The following is a 19,431-nucleotide window of genomic DNA, read 5'->3' as shown; positions in this document are numbered from 1 at the left end:
AAGCAAGAAGCCCATAACGTACTTGTTGGGCTTCATACATGTGTCGTAGAGACATCTTTCAGCGTTCTGGTCGTGGGCGGAGCATCTCCGTTATCCTTGGCCGGCTTGATCTCCTTTTCTTTTGCAATCCATTCCTTCCAGTCATGCACCTCATTCATGTCCTTATACTGAACAGGAGGGTTTTCTTCCTTCGGCGCCTCCTCGCCTCCCGAGTCTTTACCCTTACATTGCTCAGAACCCTTGCATCCACAGATACCCTCGCAGACAGGCTCCATCATGCCCTCGGGTATCAGCTTCGAGATGAAGGGTATCTTGAACCCAACGCACTTCTTGAAGCATTCCCCATGACTCCTGTGACCCTTGTGGCCCTCATGCTCCTTTTGACCTCCATGACCTTCCGCTGAGGATGCCCGTGTCCCGTTTGTCTCTGCTAAGCTTCTAGGCGACTTTTTGGGAGGCAGATGCTTGTCGAGATGTTTCTTGCAGTGCTGCCAATTTGGCGCTTGATTGCCCTTGGTGTCTTTCCCCCCCAGATGTGCGGGATGCTTCATCTTATGATGTGATGACTTTGTTTCGTGATGGTGTTTCATAGAACAGAACGATTGTTCCCAGGGCGCGAGGTTGCCTTTCTCGCCATCTTGGCCATGGTCTCGATCGCCCCCTGTAGGCGGCGGAACGTTGGTGACGTTGAATGATGTGGGCGTCTGGACGGAGGCTGTGGCAACGGCTGTCTTGGTGGGAATGGCGATGGCTGCTGATGAGGCCAGGAAGAACGCCAGACAAAGAATTGTAGCCTTCATCATGGTAAGCAATCAAGGAGTATAAATATATACAGAGAATGAGTAGGCAGAGCTTACATGAACGAGCAGCTAGGCACCGAGTGCTTTCTCTTATATCTCTTTGGATTCAATATCATTATTTACATGCTCCAGACAAAGGCTACCTTGATCCGAACCTTCTCATCAGAGGAATTTTGTGCCTGAATGTAAGCTTCATTAAAGTTCCCTGAGCCATGCGCATTCGTAAGACAAGTGAAGCAAGGTTCAGTGCCTGTGTCTACACTCATCGGATCCTGCCGTATGCACATCTTTGAAAAATCGGGTGAGAGGTAACGGAGTAGGTATTCGGCTCAAGTCGGCCGTTCTGGATGTCTATTAGGAGGGCTGTCAATTCAGTTGACATGGGATGTTTTAGCGTTCCGTGTTCGCTGACTCAGGACCTGCAGAGCTTCTGTGACTTCGTAAGAAACTGGAGAATACAGCTTCTCTTCCTCGTGTCCGTAATTTACAAGCCAGTGGAAGTGCAGCGTTTAAGAGACGGCTGTGGATTCCACCGTTGTTGCATTGCTGTACGTGGATTCACCTTGAACCCTCGGGTATCCAGTATGAGGGCGCCTATGCTCTGGAGTCGATTCAACGACCGACGTCTCTATCGTACACCTTTATCATGATCACAAGCCGTAACAGCGAGATCCTACAATCGCCTCATCTTGAACACACATGACTCCTAGCAACTCACTTCTCTTCCTCGCCTTCACCTTCACCTTCACCCATCTCCTCGTCATCATCTTCGCCTTCTTCCCCGGCATCGTCATCTTCATCATCATCATCGTCGTCGTCGTCATCATCGTCGCTCGACCCAGAGCCCTCGCTTTCTCCCTCGCTGCCAGGGTCATAGTCTTCTTCGTCTTCATCTTCATCCTCCTGGAGCGCCTGCTCAGCCTCAAGATGAGCCTTCTCGAGCTCCGTCATGCCGTTTGCTTCCGCGTCTCCATTGGCATCAGCGTCGGCGTTTGCACCCTTCTTCTTCAGGTTCTCAGTCAGCTCCATCTTCGCCTTCCTCTGCTCCGCCATACTGCGGTCCTGCAGTCCGTGGCGCTTGACATAGGACTCGTCGATGCCGCCGTAGTCTTCCTGGTCCAACATGCCGAACTCAATCTCCTCGGTGGCGTCACCCTCGGTGAACACCTCCACCACGATGTTGAATGTACGCTGCAGAACGCTTGTGTAGCTCATGGCCACAATGCGGTCGACGGGCAGAAATACTAGAGGCTTTTTGAAGCCGTAGAGAATGCCATTGGGAAGGAAGAAGAGGTATCCGTCTTTGGAGCCGCGGAAGGCCTTGACGTGTACCGCCTTCTCATTCGGTCTGTGCGGCTGGCGGACGAGGCTGTGGAAGATGTTGGGATCGGCTGCGACGATTTCGGCAGGATTGCCAGCGGAGCTGAGGTGTGTCGTCAACGCCCAATCAAAGAGGCCACGGTAGGTGTCGGAGACTGCTGATGCAGCGTTCGCTTTCGGGCCTTCGATGGTGCCGGGCTTGGGGGCTGTGGCAGGCACTGTGAATACCAGAGCTTCCTTCTCGGGCGAGGTTTTCGTCGGGAGGCATGTTCCACGGGGAAACAGGACGTAGTTGTGCTGCACCTGAGTCTTCTCGGGTACGGGGAGGCAGAAGAGGTACTCTGAAGCGCAAGTTAACTTGGCTGGGATGTTAGGTTCCTGTGCGGTTGGAGACGTACCAATGTCATCCCAAGCGTAGATGATGCCCTCGACGGGTGCAGTGGTATTCGGTAACCGCGCGTAAAAGAAGTTCGCCGTGAAGCAGAGCTCGTACTTCTTGCGCTGGGGCACGGAGACGGAAATCTCCTTAATCACAAGGAGAACCTCTTCATCGGTAGCGTTTCCGGTTCCGATGCTTTTCGGTGCAGGCTTTGCAGCCACCCCGTTTGTGTTAGACGCCTTGAAACCGTTCGTAGGGCCTTCTTCTATCCGTCTGCGTTTTGATGCCGGTTCGGGTCCGTTGATCTGCTCGTGAACGAAACTCGCGATATTGTTGAACAATGCGACTCGATCGGGTGTGTCTGAGTAGTCGAGAATCAGCATTTGAAACTGCAAGAAAAGAAAACTGCGCAATTGGAACGGAGGGTAGTACTGGCTGCCTTTTGAATGCCCTGCAAGATGTCGGGTCGCGACTGGAAGACGGCTTCCAGCCGCTGGCTGTCGAGGCCGGCAACCATTTTTTGGTGAAATATTTGTTTTCCGTCCCAGAAATTCGGTGTCTTCTTGATGATGGGTTCGATGAAATTAACGAGATGGCGGCTGATTCGAAATGTCTGGGTAGAGGAAAGCGTCCCTTTGAATGTAGTGAAGTTTCCGGATTGTTTTCTCTGTCTCGACGCGACGTCGATAAAAAATTATGTGATGTGACGTGTTGAAGCTGGCGGCTGTTTGCTGAAGCGGCTGTTCCTGGTGCACTGCGGCACGGACTTACATAATGCGGCGGTAACAGGCCTATAGCAATTTGTACGGCGAACACTCGGGGCGGGCAGCGCCCCTTTTCTTACGAGGGGCCACTGATTCAGTCGAGTCTTCAAGGTTCCAAGGAGACAAAAGCGATGGCAATACTCGGCATTTACGGCCCTAATTGTCAAACACCTCGAGCCCTGTGGACCATGGTACTCTGATAGTTCAGCATAGGTATGTTTGGTCATCCCAATATTTCTCCAATATCTACAATTTCCAATGTATGGTGGTCGTTTCTCATTGCCAATTCCATGCTTCCGACCACCACAACAGCAGTTGCCCAAGAACCTTACATCATTGTTGTTATTTCCAGTATCCTTACTTCGCCAGCTGGATATAGGTGTGAGACATATTCCACATTAGCTTGAGGGAAAAAGCAAAGCAAGTTGGTAATACTGCGTAGAGGAGCTCGTTCATAATAGCATAGGTATTTGATCATCAGAAGTTAAGTCGCAGTGAAGGGAGAAAAAAAATACAGGTGCGAGGTCAGCCTTGTCTTATCTTTTTCCTTATCGCCAGCTAAGGGAGCTTGGACCATCCTTGGGGGACTTGCATTCCCCTGGCTGCCCCTGAAAGATGCGACGTCACAGTGGAGGATGCGCCCAAGGCCCCAAATGCAGTGGCACTGATTCGGCGCGCATCTTGACCCCGCGGTTTCCACTCGTCTGCTGTCACCAGCCGAACAGCACATTAGGTAAGTCACTGCCGGGTGCCCCACAGCTTCCTTTCCTCGGAGGTCAGGCAACATCACGGACTTTGCACCTCCAACCTCGAGTCTTGCTAACGCCAGTTCCGCCCATGGGGTAGGCTTTGGATACCGAGCCTTCAACAGCGCCCTAATCTTCCCAAATAATCATACACTGCTGAGCGATACCATGTCATTCTCCAATATCTACACTCACCGCAAGGTCGCGGAAACGGCGGCCAAGGGCTGCGATGTCTGCTACCGTGCCACAAGTAGCGTCCTGGTCGCTCCCGAAAATAAGGTAAAGCCCATAGTTTCTTCCCTGAAATGCGCAGCTAACTCGATCTTTAGGACTTTTTCTACGTTTGCCCCAGTCATCTGAAAGACAAGAACTTCTGCTCACCTATCATCGACAAAGAGGCCGTTGAAGCGAAGAAGAAGAAGGCTCTCGAGGACGAGGTTGCGCGTGTGAAGAAGGAGTACGAAGACAAACAAAAGAAGAAGAAGGATAAAGAAGAGAAGGACAAGGAGAAAGAGAAAGACAAAGACAAGGAGAAAGAGAAAGACAAGGACGACAAAAAGACAGAGGACGAGAAGAAGGAAGACAGCGTCAAGGCAAGCTCTTTGATATCCCGCTTGTTGCTTCTTGAGTCTATCGGAAGACTGGTTTTGTGGGATATCGGCTAACAAACTTCAAGAACGGCACCGAAACGCCATCTCCAGCCGCGGAAGAGGAGCCACGCGTATTCGCACTTCAAAAGTATGAGCTCTTTTGGCGTGCTATATGAACGAAGTTGGCTTCAGCTAACACGGCTTAGGAACTTCTTCGGAGCCCGACTTGAGAAGAAGCGACAAATGGAGATCGCAAAGAGGAACCGGGAACGTCTTCAGCAACCAAACCTATTTCCATCAGTTCCGAAAGGCATGCCGGGTAGTTGAGAGATATTCACCACCGAAGCCCGAAAGACGGGACCGCAGTACAAGCACAATCGCCGGTTCCGCAGCCATTTCATGACCGTCAGCCCACTCGGAGCACATGATTCTCCATGCCACCACCCGGACCAGCCTGTCCTCATATACCGACTCGTCTGTATATACCCCCAAGTCAAGATGGTACCCATTACTAGGACAGGGATTCTAAAGCAATTTCTGTCCTAATCAGTCCTGCTGCATTAGCTCTCTCTATCTGGAGTCGGCGCCGGCTGTCATCCTTTCTCGTGGGGACAACGCTTCGAGGTTGCATTCCACTAGGGGAAAAGACATCATTGTCCAAGGAACAGCTCGTCATTGGTTCATTTACGTCTCTTTGGTTGCGACTTGGTTTACCTATATGCAGGTAAGACGACTGTAGTGGCCTTGGTGGGCCGGCGAGTTGCTGGGGAACCACAAGCTGCCGTGGAGGGCATTTCCGTCAGTATCCTTGGCGGCGATCATGGGCGTGTAACTATGAGACCTGGCAACTTCTCACTGGCCAAGCCAAGGATTACTCCAGAGATCCAGAGCTTCGATCTGGCGCGGAAGATCATAGCGGCTGTTTGCCGAAGGACTAGGGACTTCCGAGGGAGAAAACCTACGATGATTCGGTTTACCCCGCTAACCTCGATGCTCGAAGGATGCACAACTGGGGTCAATTGGGTAGATTTATGTTGTTTGGGCCCTTGCTGTCGGGTCGACGAAGGAAGCCGGCGATAGGATCACGCGGACGACTAAAGGCCGAAGATGCCGCCCCACGGCGATGGAACCCTCTATGTTGCCAACAGCACAATTTGATCATATATACTCCACTGATTTCCTCTTGGCCATCTCAATGCAGTGCATACTGCGAATCTCTATACGCCCTGATTCGTTCGAGGCCCGAGGAGAGGGGGACACACGCAAAGTTTGCCCGGCAGCGTAAGCCATGACGCATGTCAGCACTAGGCCTGACAAGGCACTTGAGTGGCGTGAAGGAGACAGCTGGAGTTCCATGAAGCAGCAAGCGAGGATGGCACAGGCCGCCCCAACCTGCAGGAAATGGTGTTGATGGTGGTATCTTCCCGAGACACTACTGGGAGACTGGGAATGTATGCTGCCGAGACGTTCGTCGTAGTCCACAAGGCCAAAGAAACACCCCCAACATCCTACAGTAGACGGTAGGCGGCATGCATCTCCGTCCAAGAGAAGATTAGGGCTGACACGGACTGCTGGATCCGCGTGCTACCCGATGTCAATCGGATGGCGATCAATCGACACGCCTTGGTGAGCACTGCTGCGAAGAGTTCCTGTTTTAGAAGTCTCTCCCGAGCGTTTGGTGCATAACGTAGCTAGCGCTTAATACGTCTGCTAAATCCCTCCTACAACTTACTTCTTCATGATTCGAGAAGCCGTAGCTTAGCTTCTACCCAACAGGCGAATTAACAGTTCATGAATATTGAAGGGTGTGATGAGGCTCCTACATGGCCAATTCTGCCTCTCAAGCTGGGCGTGGCTTACACTACTCCAGCCCCTCCATATTACCGGTACTTCCCAGCCTACAACCTGCTTATGAGGTTCCAGTCATCTCTCCGTAAATCCTCGGGGCATGGAGAAATGGATCCCTGCAATTTGCAAAGCCATGGCAACGGTAAGTGCCGCAAGTGAGCATGTACAGGATCAAGGCAATTTGCTTATTCGGGCAATACGAAACGGGGAGGGCCCAAAGCCCGCTCAAACCAACGTCGAGTTGTCGACTAGTGCTTTCTGCCTCGGGCGGCCGCCACAGACATGCATACGCACGCTGACATCGGCAAGGGGCAGCGGGCGTAGGCTCATACGAAGGCATTAATGCTGCAGACGAAGATAGAGGCGGGACTCTCCAGGGTGCATGTAGGCACCGTAAGTACATGTATGCTAACTGCATGGTTGCAGAAAGCCTTCTGGTTTGAGCCCCCTGATTCAGGCCTTGGCTACAGGGCAGCAAATATGCCAGGCTGCGTGAGATGCACAGCTACAGTGACAGTTCCGATGCTGTGTCTCTATTTGGCGCTCTCGCGGTGCCGAACTTTGTTGATTGATCCTAACTCGAGGCAAATCAGATAGGCATATCTAGTGGCCCTGGCGTAATCACTATCGTCAGAATTACGGTACGCCTCGCACGAAGCTCAAGCCTTCGGTCCCTCATAACTCGAAACCGCTACTTAACTGGGCAAAAATCCAAAATCTGCCCTGGTCGAGCGGTCAGCAAAGGCTTGATGGGACTTTGGGAGCACTTGTCAGTCCGGCTCTCTGAGCCTCTGTCGGGTACAATCAGCCTAGCTCAACCACCGGTCCTGCAAGCGGCACTTGTTGCTGATCTATGGACTAGTCAGGCCAACCACCTTGAACAGTGCCAGCCTTACGGCTATGTGGTGGTCTAGACATGGGGACATAGAGTCTTGGTTTGCTGGAAGCCTCGCGTGGCTTTTGTTGCCTTTTTAGCTCTGTCACCGAAAAATCCTAGACCGTGGTTGGGTAAGAGCTTGGAGACTGCCTCGAGAAATCCTAGTTCCTGAGCCAAACTAACACCCTCAACGCCTGCCAAGTTTTACAAGACTTTGGCAAGTCGATCACCGTTGGCTTCTCCAGCATAGAGGTGGGCTCTCCTGTGACGCCAAACTTTACATACGAAACCTTCACAACACACCTAGGCGATGCAGCAGACCTACAGGAGGAAGAGTCTTGCCCGTTGCAGGGGGAGGGGGGGGGGGTGAACTGGAGTTGGTGTGAGGCTCACACTCTTTCCCTTCTAAGCTCTATGCCATCCCGTCCACTTCCCGTACCCAGCTGAGATAGAAGTTGCGCAACAGATCATAGCTCTTACATGGGATTGACGAAGATTGCATCCGGACGAGGGAGGGGGTGAGCCAATCGCGATCCTTCACGCCACAGGCGTGTCTACAGTCGCGAAGCTCGCGCCTCGGTGTCGAGGTAGAGTGCATAGCGCATGGCTCGGAGGGTTGTAAGTGCCATGCAGCATCATAATGGGGGATTGTGAGGAATACAGGGCGCGGAAGAGAAACGAGGGGGCGAGAGGCAAAGGAGGTACGAGTGAACTCTAGCGGTCACTCTGATGCGGGAGTGGGTGCTGATCATTTTGCCTGCCGGAATTTCGGATTTATAGGCTGACCCATCTTTAGCTGTGAGACAGAGATGCTGAATGGTTTTGCTGAAGGTACATAGTGTTTGTACATCGTTTGCCAGTGGGCTGGGAGATGTGATATCTTCACCGAGCTCGTTGTTATCGTTGGTTTTGTGGTTCTTAGTCTCCGTGGAAGATGAATAGTCAGCAGGTCATGATCATCAGACGTTCCACTTCCGTTAAATGTCACATGACTGATGGTTAGTTGAGGTCTTCACCGCCATAGACTTCACATTGTGGTTGACTTTTGTATCCTTGAGAACAACAGCCCCTGTGGCGGTTCTTCATGAAAACCACAAAACATGTCGATAGTTTATCTTGATATCACATTATTGGAGAAGCGAGCTTTCAAACAATTACGCCACTTCTGTGTGATGCCGTTCGAAACTGCTGGGATCCAGACGCCCGCTTTAGCGAGCATCTCTGCTTACGAGTCACTGTGACTCATTGGACGCCTCGGACTTGGCGCTCGGAAGCCATTCAAGTACCTCACAATTCAAGCCAGGATAATCTCGAAACTACACGTAGGCATAGGGAAAAGCTCAAGCTGCGTTTGATACCGGGGATTAGAAACCGGCATTGGTGTAGGCTAGGGCTCTCACGGCGGGTGACAGGGTTACGATGCGATTTCGTTGATTCTAGATTCCACATCTTGTCAGCTTGTCAGCACGATGGCGCCGGGTCTAGGAGAGGAGATAGGCTTGCACACCTACTTCCCCTTCTTTCGATCTGTCGTCACATATTCTGCAAGCCAAGACGGCAGTGGGACTGTGATGGCTTTTCCCTCGCCGTGACTTTGCTGACATGAGAATTCGGCTGTTTCATGATAAGAATGGAGTCATTACGCGGCATGGTATATAGAAGTGCTTGTGAGTGGGCTTGAAACACTGGCGATGGTGTCGCTTTTTGGGGTGCATAGCCTACCATGTACCTCACAGGAGGAGAACCAAGATTGCGTAGTCGATGGAGGGGATATCTTACGTGAGAACTCTATCCATCGCCCGGCTTGTCAGTCAGCCACAAACTTGCCCAGTCTCGCAAGGCACTTGAGCAAGCATCTAGCTCTGCGGGATGTCGATCACAAGACCCAAGCTACCTGTATGGGGGCTTTTTTGTAGAGGCACAGGCATCATGGATGCTGACAGCTTATTTGTGACAGCTCAGGACTCGCTCAATTGATGTGATCGTGACACAATGGTGATGAGGCGTCAAGCTGGGGTTATGACAGCGCAATCCAATCAAGTTTAACTTGTCACACCTCGGTTCTTTGCCTAACAATCGATATCTCTGTTTGGTCAGTATTCCAGGAGTTTGATATCAGTCTTCTTGAAGCCGCGCGCTTCGTTAAAGTGAGATGTGTAGATGATGTGATCACGTTGCCTTGGCCACGTATGGAGAGAGAAATAGCCGTAGCAAGACCAGCTCGGGTGACAAGCATACCGCAAGACCATATCAAAATGGGCAGGTAGGTTATTGAGAGATTTCAAGAACAGATTTCTCATCAAAATATTGAATAATCCTTGGTGTCTAGAGACCAAAGAGATGGGAACCCAGCTAAACGTACTTATTGAGATTGAGCTTTGGGCACTGCCATTGTGAATACAAGATACAAACATGTGCATAACAACTATATGAAAACACTCCATCCACCCTTTTATTCAACTCTCAAGGTAGCCTGAGACTTGAGGTTCCTACTGCTAGAGCCAACGTAAATCGCGTACTCTCCGCTTTCAACCTTCCACTCTTGTCCGACAACATCCCAAACACTCAGATCTCTCCGTCTCAGAGGGAAAGCTACGTCAGCTTTCTCTCCAGGAGGGATCACAGCCTTCTGAAACCCACGCAACTGTCTGACTGGCTCCCCAGCTGCTTCGGGGAAGGAGATGTACATCTGGGCTACTTCGGCGCCTTGCAGAGAACCAGTGTTGGTAATGCTGGTCGAGACAGTTGCCACAATATCCCAGAGATCCTCGCGGCCACCGACTGCCTTGTCTCCAGTCGCGAATCCGCTGGTAAGCTTGGAGGAGGCTTCAACCATGACATCTGAAGAGTATTCGAAAGTGGTATAAGACAAGCCGTATCCGTAGTCGTACCGAGGCGTGATGTTGTACTGGTCAAAGTACTTGTAGTCGATGTAGTTGCCATCCGAATAATCCAAGTTCAACTCCGTCTCACTAATCATCGTATCCGGGTTATAGTCGCTCTCATTCTTAGCAATAGTGTGGACGAGTCTACCAGAAGGGTTGACTGCGCCGAAGAGAACGTCATCAATTGCGTTGCCGGATTCTTGGCCCAGTGCTCCAGCATACAACACACCGGTGACGTTCTCGTGCTCAACCCAGGCATCAACCAAGCGAGGACCAACAGTGTTTATCACCACAATGGTGTTGTTGCAGACGTCGGCGACGGTATTCACGAGCGTGTCTTGGCCGGCATTGGTCAACTCCGTGCGGTCGGCACCCTCGCCGCCCCAGGCATTGAGGAAGACAATGCACGCATCCGAGTCCTCAGCCACTCCAGTGGTGGACTCGGTGAGCTCGGTGCCGGAGCCCTGCATGCCGCTGAAGGACGTCTCGGAGGTATCGTTAAGCCACCAACGAAGCATGAAGCCATCCTTGGCGGCACGTTCGTTGAAGAGCTGAAGCGGCGTGGATAAATATGCCAGCGAACCCATGGCGGATCCTCCGACTACAGCCATGTGGCCTTGCATTGTCGAAGGTTCACCGTCGTAGACGCCAAGAGCGGTGTTTGCGCCCACGTATCGGGGGCCAGCATGGAAACCGAAGATGCTGATGCTCGACTTGTTGACCAGCGGGAGCGCGCCCTTGGTATTCTTGAGTAAGGCAATAGACTCGGCAGCGTATTGTCTCGCCATCGCGCTGTGGTTACCGCGGTTGTCAACGCGGTCCGTTACGCCCGCCAGGCTGGGATATCCGTTATCCTGCCCCAAGTGGAAGTAGCCCATCATGTTGCGAATCACCATGTCGTCGAGTCTTTCAGAGCTGAAGCTGCCGTTGGTGAGGCCCACGCCCAGCGTCTCGTTTGACCAGTAGCTGCTCGAGGCGAGATCCATTCCTGCGTTTGCGGCGTTGATACCCGTCTTCTGCGCGCTAACATCGGCAGACACAATGCCAGGGAACCCGAGCTCAACTTTGAGATACTTGGCGAGGAGGTCTTGGCTCTCGCACGAATATGTTCCGTTAACCTTGTTCATGGCACACATGGCACCACCCATACCATTGTAGACTGTGTCGTAGAAGGGCCAGAGGTAGGTCTCATGGAATGCCTTGTCACCAATAGTAATGGTGTAAGAGCCAGAGTCGTCGGAGGATGTCGTGCCATTCGTTGTAGTGTTTGTCGACGATGTCTGCCGAGCCGTCAAAGTCGAGTTGGTCGATCCACCAGGAGGAGATCCGCCTCCTCCCATGCCGCCACCACCAGAGCCAGTGCTCATGCGATTGGTCTCTTGCTCGTTGAGGATAAAGTGCTTGGCACTAGCTGTCACACCAGCAGATGACATTCCCTTCACGACTGCGCCGGCCATAATTCCAGCCTGATAGCTGTCCACGCCGTACGTCTCGCCAGAACGACCGCACCAAGCCGAGCGTCCGAGAGGTTCCAGTGTAGGTCCGTAGGCCATGTTGATACCCTTTCCCTTGAATTCCTGACCAACGCCATGTCCCTGGCCCTCTGCGGCTGCTGTGTCCCATGTCATAGCCATCGCCAAACCGGCGGGCCATGTCGTGACGTAGAAGTAGGTAAGAGGGTTGGTAGCGGAGTCAAGGTTGTGTAACGCGGTCCAGTTGCCTCCATCACCACCTGCAACGATTGAAATCTTCTTCTTGGTCGTGAGCGTAGATACAAGCGCCGATGCCTTGTCATAGGCATCTTGCCAAGCTCCTAGCTTGACTGTTGACATATTTGTAAGCGTTTGCTCATCATCAAGTAAGGAGGGCACATTCAAGAGACGTACTCGTGCCAGAACTCAGGAGCTGCTCTGTGTAGTTGGCCGAAGCATCTTCGGTCAAGGTGCCAGTCACAAAAGTGAGTATAGCTAGAACCCAGGCGGTTGATGGGCGGTACATCTTTGGAGAAGGTGCTGTCCCACCTAAGAAGTAGAGCAGGGAGGATGACTCGGGTGTGTTGAAAGGGGCAATTTCTCGATTCTGCAAGACTAATGTGTCAGAGACAAAAGAATGACTTAGGCGATGACCACCAACAGATTAGCACCTATACCCTAATCAAGCTCGGAGTTCAGCTCTGTATACTTAGACAATAGTTGCCAAGACCCAACTCTTATACCAACCGCCATGATACCCTTTGCTCTACTGCATCGGTTTTTCTTCGGCTCAAGCAGTCACAAGACATGGGGACATAGCCAAAAAGTGGTGCAAAGCTTACGACGAGCCATGTCCACAGCCCCGTGGGAGGTCGGATCCAGGCGCCGGGCTCGGTGAGCGTGACTGCCGGGGCGGCTGCAAAATCCGAGGCTGCGAGGTTGCCTCTTGCCCTGGTCGGAAATTGTCCGCTTGTTCCGTTGTATGAGAAAAATGAGTAGGTTACGGGCGTCGGGCAAGACAGGTATTAGTAACCCCAATAAAGAATGGCATGGACGGCACCAGTCCATCACCAGATGCTTTGAGCATTCTGGCCTCCTGGAGACGCGTCCTCAGACGTCCAGCGTCCGCTTGTCATCCAACTAAATAGAAACGCCGAAGACTCTATCACAGGAAAACCACGCACTGCGGCTTGCGAAAGGGTTGAACTCCACACCGAGAAAAGGGGCAGCGATTCACGTTCGTGACGTGGGTTCGGCCCAATGCCGCCGACACCGATGTGCAGATCCGATGAACAACGCAGGCGATTGAAACAATACGGAGCCAGAAAGCCAATTCCATTGGAGGCTTCTCCTGTCAGAACGGAATTTGTGGGCTCGAGTCTGAACTTCCTAGGTTTGCTGGATTGTGGGCGAACGCCGGACCGGCACTTGGGGGTGGGGGTTCCACGTGTCGGTACCGATGACCCAATGTGACCCAAAGTTGGTCAAACTAGAGATGGTATTTCGTGGTCTCATCTCTTCACATGTATAGGAAGCTTGTTTCTTCCCATTGGCTCTCAAAGTAGGGATCGAAGCTAAATGCTGTCTGCCCACTCTAATATAGTTGTTGCTATCAAGCTTGCAGGCTAGTATGCTAGGATCGTCACTGATTCTTCCGAGCCGAAGGACCTAGGAAGACAAGCCATAAAGAGGTCTCGGACTTTGCTATGACCCACTCATATAGTGACACATAAGGCGATCACTTGACAACCTTGAAGTGCTTTTGATCCAAGAGAATAACGACATCGGAAAGTGGCCTGAATTCCATTTGAACGCCCGACTAAACTCTTCCATGCAGACGACAACTATGGGGCCAAACGGTGGTAAATGTACGGAGTAAGTAGTTGTTATCTCCACTCAGTCTGCCTTCCACAGCCGGCCCTTGAGTTCTGTAATTCTTACGAACAACAAATATCTGGTCATGTTGAAAGGTTGCTAGAATTTAGGGAATGGCCGGAATCACTTAATATCAAATCGATGAGCTTTGCCTGAAATAGGAGATAAATTTAACTACAAAGACTTCATTCATAGATGACCAGAACCGACTACCCATGCTTACAAGTACGTCAGACAGTTTATTACTGAACGCAAAACCCCAGACACTGTACTTATATATCTTCGTACGCCGTCAAATGCTTCCGGTCCATTCAGTTCTCCCGGAATGTCTAGCTTGTTCAAATGCAGTATTTAGTTCTTCTCGTTGCTCATCAGTCAGCCTTGACCTGTGAAGGCCCAAGTCTCGATCTCGTAGCGTCCCTCCGCTCCGAGCAAGTAACACGGAGAGTTTCATTCTGTCAGCGCCCAGCAACGTCGTGACGAGGCAAATGTCTAGCGGCGATAACCCATCAACGTTCCGCAAGTTGGGATCCGCACCGTACTTCAGAAGGAGTGATAACGTCTTTGTATCCTTTGCGCCACCCTCAACCCTGAACCTTGAGTCGACATGATGGTGTAACGGCGTATTTCCGGCAGCATCCGTGATATTGGGGTCGACTTTCCTTTGGCAAAGGAGAAATTGCACTAGCTCTGCGTTATCGTATGCAGCTGCTTGATGAAGAGCATGAAGCTCCGCAGCTTCGTGTGTCGTCAATGAAGAGCCTGCGTCAACAAGAAGCCTCGCCATATCCACGGTCTTTTCGTGCGCTCGCATTCGACCGGTTCCTAGTAGGAAGTATAGGGCGTTAGCTCCGTGAGAGCTCACGGGGTTGTAGCCCATCGTCGTCTGCAGCGCCAGGCAGGGAAAGCTGGCGTTATATTCGTCGCAATAGTCCTCCACATACGGCAGCGAGCCATAGTTCCCTGCATCCAGTCCCGGCTGCACTACTGCCCTCTTGTTGGGGCCCGCGCCGGCTTTGTGGTTCAACAAAATTTCAAGGACATCTTCCCTTCCGCACAATGCCGCCCAGTGCAGTGCACTCATGTCGAGTCTCCGTGGCTCCCTCCACCAAACCTGGTACTCACAATGCTCACAATACCGAAAGCATTCGTTCGTCCATTGCAGCGGCATTGTGTGATCGTCCGCATCTGCATTTGCGCCGTTTTCCAACGCAAGCTTCAGGGCCCGGACGTTGCCCCTTTTCGCTGAGATTAGCAGAGCTGAAGAATGGTTCTGTTCCGCATCCCTCCGATAGAGCACAGGCGTGATAAGTTCGTAGAGTGCGCGGCACGAAGCTGCCAAGTTTGCAACGTCTCGCCAAACGTCAAAGCGAGGAAGCATGCAAAAGGGGCACATCTTTTCGGTCTCATATGGTAGACAAGATGACTCCCAATACTTTTCATAACCGAGAGAAACCTCTTTGGCGTACAAATCGAATAGTGCATCCACAATGCAGAGGATAATTTCAGAGGGCAGACGTCGTGTAATGCCGGGGGCATTCGGCTTAGCCAGCGCATGGTGATATCGGCGCTTTTCTTGTGCATCGCCGTACAGCGGCACATGGCTCCATACACATGGACATCCGAAGAGTGCCGGTACCTTTTCGTTGGCCGTGGCGGGAAAATCTAGTCTAAAGATCAGCTACGTTCCGACGATGCCGGTGGGCATGGTGAGGATTGCGCAGTTGGAGCTGACTTACGTGAGTGGGCCATTCTGAACTCAGGCACTACAAGCCAAGCATGGAATAAGTGTAAAGACGAGCGTTCTATAGCAATGATTTCTATTATATCGCAACTTAATGACGAACGTCGTGATAACGAGTGTGGTGATGAAGAAAATCAACGCTTACAGGAGTGAGAATAGAGAATTCTACCATCTCCTGAGCGGAAATGCCATCACCATCACCGAGAGTCATTGACGGAAATTTTTTCGTCTCAGTTGCCGACCCCTATTGCCAAATCTCCAGGGTACGCCTGCATGTCATTGCAGAAGCGTTGGGCAATTCTAGAAACCGTGTCATTTGGCTGTCAGAGTTCAAGGGACATTCCTTGTTCAGTGCGTGGTGCAATGCTGCTTACTCATAAACTTTCGAATCATTGCATGAACGGTCCGGAGCGAACTCGGAGGCAACGGTTAGTAACTGCAATTTCAAACACGACGATTGATTATATGTCGTCACTGAAGGGTCTCTTGGCCAAATTTCGGAAGAAATGATGAGCCACTCACCTTAGAATGAACAGCACGTAACGTTGGTTGCGTAACAGTTTATTGCTCAGAATCTATCGATTGCTTCGATGACAATATCACATCCACCACAGTTCTCAGCGATAGTTAAGGCCTCCAAGAACACATTTGATTTTAGAATTTAGATCGAATACTTCAAAAACCGCGCCAATTCGGGTGTCCAACTGCGCTTAGGGTCATCGAGGGCTAAGCCAAGTCCGTGTCCTCCCTCCGGGATGATGAGCACTTGCGTTGGCCGCTTGTAGACTGCCATGGCCTCCGCAAACATGAGCGTGTTCTGCACAGGAACAGTGGTGTCACTAAAAGTATGGAACAGGAAGGTTGGCGGGGTGGTCCCAGAGACACGATTCTGCGCTGACAGCTCGTGCTGCAACTCCGCGCTCGCATTGGCGCCAATGAGGTTGTCTCGCGAGCCTTTGTGCGTGTAGTTTCCCTCAAGGGTAATGACGGGGTACGCGAGGATGCCAAAATCAAGACCAGCCTCCGGGTTGGTGAGTGTTACGGCAGAGAGATGACCGCCTGCCGAGAAGCCCCAAATCCCGAGTTTGGTGGTGCGGTTCTGCGCTCTGATGTACTCGAGGGCGTCTAGTGCCTCATTTTGTGGTGTTGGATAGAGCGGTGCCGTTGCGTTTGAAATAGTAGTGTAGTCAAGAACCCAAGCATCAATGCCGAGCTTGTTCAGGAACCCCGCAGGAATGTAGCCCTCCTTTGATATGGACACGCGGGCATATCCGCCTCCGGGACAAACGAGAACTCCGGTACCAGTCGAATTCTCTGCCGGGAAGTATGTGATTTGCGATGTTTTGAGTCTACAGAATTTGTTAGAACGAAGTATTTATCAACGTGTGTTCCGATGTTCTTACCTCTTCACAACTCTTTGGGCATCGAGAAATCCATCGCTGTTGACCTCCGTCGACATTACGACTGCACCACTGAGGAGAAACCCACAGGCCAATGCTAAAACAGACTTCATATTTCTTAGCTGCGCCAAGGACAGTATATAATCAGGGATTGTGCGTCTTAGCTCACGTCTTACTACAATAATCGTTCAGCCCAGGAACGGCCACTAGATATATATCAACAACTACCCCGGGTACCCCGCGCAATGCGGTGTCGACGTTCATACCTACCGACCTATGAGCAGCTACTCCGGTTGTCCGGCCCCCATGTTTTGATTTGAATGCTGCACCTCGTCATATCAAAAACCGAAAGACTGTTACCTCACATGAACCTTGGTGAAATCCACCAATGGGAGCCTAGCACTAGTCTACTAGAGCACATCGTCACCGGCGCGCTAGAGGGTGCTTCTTAGAGTGGAATCTCTCGCGGTTATCCCATGTTAGAGTTGTGGGTCAAAAGCTGGGGTTCGCGCAAAGTAATAACGATTCGATAACTTCTTTACCAACACTTTTCGGCGCGCCTACCAAGCCCCAGGATGAGGTATTCATGAGGAGATGTCAAATGCTATCCACGCTAATGTCGAAATCACTAACAGGCGGCGACCTGTGAATTTTGCTCAATCGTTTAGAAGGAGCTTTAGACACCCTTTCGATTGTGATACCGATATTTGGGCATTATGTGACTAGAATGAGAGCCGTTATGCCCGCACTTCAATGACACATAAGATTCGGTGCGACTAGGTCTATGAGCCAGCTATGGTCTATGATCAAAACCTCGGTCTAAAAGCTCACGTCATTGACCAGGCGGCTGTGGACCACAGCATGTTTAGGAAATCTTGCTATGCTTGGTTATGTTGCTTTGAATACATCTTTGAGAAAGAGCAATGCTAATATGTCAAATCCCTTATGATAAATAACATGTGAAGAGAAAGTGGCGCTCAGGTACACATAATTACATGTACTTACTGATCAGTGCAAAGATCAAATGCCTCACTGGGACAGCAGGCCCAAGCCAGTGTGCAAGTCCCTAATCATACGCTTGTGAGGGGCCTCAGCCGCGCCACCTGTGGTAAGCACAGTTGCGTTTCTAATCATCTCGACCACCTTGAGGATGTCCTCTTGTGTAACAGCGTTCTCCTTCTTGACCCAGCCCAACTCAGCAGGAAGACGCTCGTTCTCTGCAAACCACATATTAGTCTACAATTGTCTCAAGGAGCTATGTTCGATGTGTCTCTTACGGAAGAAGTATTCGACCAGTGTCTTGTTGACGGTTCCGGCGGTCATATCGCCAAAAACAATGATGGGAGCAGCGACCTCGCCAAGACTGAAGTTCTCCACGGTTGCAGTGAAGGTGTAGTTGGGGTTGAAAGCTCTTGAGGTGACCTGTCGTGCCAACTTGCTGTTGGCAAGCTGTTGCGCATCAAGGGTATCCTTCGTCCAGTAGGCTCTCGACTCGTCGAAGATGGATTGGTTGAAGACATGATTGTTGCCAAAGGCAGCATCGGTGCGACTGTGGGCAAGGTGTTAGCGTAGTCCAAGTCTGGATATACTCGTCGCTCCTTAGCTCGAACAGGAAGAACCAAAGCCTGAATGAGTCGAGGCATTATTCTGCTTCAGACGGGCAGAGCTTAAACTTACCTCAAGCTAGCATCGTGCTCCAGGACATTGTGAACGTTAAGTTGGTCCCTGATACATGTTGAATTAGTGGTGCGTTGCGCCAAGACTTCAAAGGGGCTTCTTACAGAGTGAAGAATGTGGCATTGGGTTCTGGGTTGGCAATAAGGGCCATGTTAAACATCAGGGTTCCAAGATCGGTCCCGAAGTTGAGGCCGTCCTGAAGACCTTTCACAACAACGTCCTTCGTCAGGTTCTTGCCGTCGTGGGATATGAAGCCGTGGTTGGCCAAAGTGTTCATCATTGGGCATGGGCCACGGACTACATAATTAGCACTTGAAGCTTAGGTTTGGTTCATCAGGATAGTGTACTCACAATCATCAGGTCCAGCAGGAGTCCACTCAGTGGGGGAAGCTCTGCGGAAGTGAGGGCTGGCCAAGTGAGCAGCAGCCAGGTGAGGATTGGCTGAGGCCACGCCAAAAGCAGCGGTGATGAAGGTGAAAGACTGCTTCATTTTGAGTTGGTGAAGATTGGTGTCAGTTTGAGGAGCTAAGAAACGAATGAAAGATGAGATGATTGCTGTCTGTTGCCAATTTTCTTCCGACGAACCCTTCTCACGGTCTCATATTTATATTCAATAACGCCGAGAGCTCATTATACGTACATCTCCCGCCCCCTATATTCATTTCCGTTTTATCCAGAGGTGACCATACATCATGACGGCCAGCCCTCTCCTCACACCGGGGCTATGTCGTTTCCCCGTCCATTCGCCCCTGATTCAGAATCATGCCAACATATCGATGTCCGCAGATCGTCCCGTCCGAACATTTCGGTATCGCTCCAAACTCCCCATCTACAACTCCACGGGATATTTTGAGAGCCAATCAGAGATTGTATGATGACCATTTTGCATGGTTGTCTTTGCGGAGGTGGTGGGTGGCTACAGGCATAGGTGCATCTATTCCCAGTGAAACGCGGTGCCGCTCAGGCATTGCCGAGCCAGCCTATACGCGGAGACAGCTTTACGATACGTCATGGCGACCTACCACAGCGCACAACACCAAACATAAAGACGCTC

General features: G+C 51.3%; 6 protein-coding genes across 6 annotated transcripts; 1 reads left to right on the top strand and 5 right to left on the bottom strand.

Annotated features, from left to right (window-relative positions):
* Positions 1-32: 32 nt before the first annotated feature.
* CCOS01_08970 (uncharacterized protein) lies at positions 33-800 on the bottom strand (the record flags this gene model as incomplete). The annotated part of the gene is made up of 1 exon (XM_060457130.1): positions 33-800. One exon carries the CDS (start codon positions 798-800, stop codon positions 33-35), a length of 768 nt encoding a protein of 255 aa, XP_060311830.1.
* A 714-nt stretch (positions 801-1,514) lies between these two features.
* On the bottom strand, positions 1,515-3,016 carry CCOS01_08969 (uncharacterized protein; the record flags this gene model as incomplete). Its single annotated transcript, XM_060457129.1, has 3 exons — positions 1,515-2,461; positions 2,519-2,860; positions 2,932-3,016. 3 exons carry the CDS (start codon positions 3,014-3,016, stop codon positions 1,515-1,517), a joined length of 1,374 nt encoding a protein of 457 aa, XP_060311829.1.
* Positions 3,017-4,177: 1,161 nt separating this feature from the next.
* CCOS01_08968 (uncharacterized protein) lies at positions 4,178-4,926 on the top strand (the record flags this gene model as incomplete). The annotated part of the gene is made up of 4 exons (XM_060457128.1): positions 4,178-4,288; positions 4,339-4,596; positions 4,686-4,747; positions 4,806-4,926. The coding sequence occupies 4 exons, from the start codon at positions 4,178-4,180 to the stop codon at positions 4,924-4,926; spliced, it is 552 nt and encodes a 183-aa protein (XP_060311828.1).
* Positions 4,927-9,776: 4,850 nt separating this feature from the next.
* CCOS01_08967 (beta-glucosidase) lies at positions 9,777-15,308 on the bottom strand (the record flags this gene model as incomplete). Its single annotated transcript, XM_060457127.1, has 5 exons — positions 9,777-12,031; positions 12,096-12,288; positions 12,524-12,632; positions 14,099-15,221; positions 15,296-15,308. 5 exons carry the CDS (start codon positions 15,306-15,308, stop codon positions 9,777-9,779), a joined length of 3,693 nt encoding a protein of 1,230 aa, XP_060311827.1.
* Positions 15,309-15,961: 653 nt separating this feature from the next.
* Positions 15,962-16,759, bottom strand: CCOS01_08966 (endo-1,4-beta-xylanase B; the record flags this gene model as incomplete). Its single annotated transcript, XM_060457126.1, has 2 exons — positions 15,962-16,649; positions 16,704-16,759. The coding sequence occupies 2 exons, from the start codon at positions 16,757-16,759 to the stop codon at positions 15,962-15,964; spliced, it is 744 nt and encodes a 247-aa protein (XP_060311826.1).
* Positions 16,760-17,729: 970 nt separating this feature from the next.
* Positions 17,730-18,867, bottom strand: CCOS01_08965 (uncharacterized protein; the record flags this gene model as incomplete). Its single annotated transcript, XM_060457125.1, has 5 exons — positions 17,730-17,917; positions 17,978-18,249; positions 18,378-18,425; positions 18,482-18,674; positions 18,729-18,867. 5 exons carry the CDS (start codon positions 18,865-18,867, stop codon positions 17,730-17,732), a joined length of 840 nt encoding a protein of 279 aa, XP_060311825.1.
* Positions 18,868-19,431: the final 564 nt, after the last annotated feature.

This window comes from Colletotrichum costaricense (genome assembly GCF_030867565.1).
Source record: "Colletotrichum costaricense strain IMI 309622 chromosome Unknown Scaffold_9.1, whole genome shotgun sequence".
Taxonomy (NCBI): domain Eukaryota; kingdom Fungi; phylum Ascomycota; class Sordariomycetes; order Glomerellales; family Glomerellaceae; genus Colletotrichum; species Colletotrichum costaricense.
Note: the sequence above shows the minus strand (reverse complement) of the source record. Positions and strands in the feature narration are given on the sequence as shown.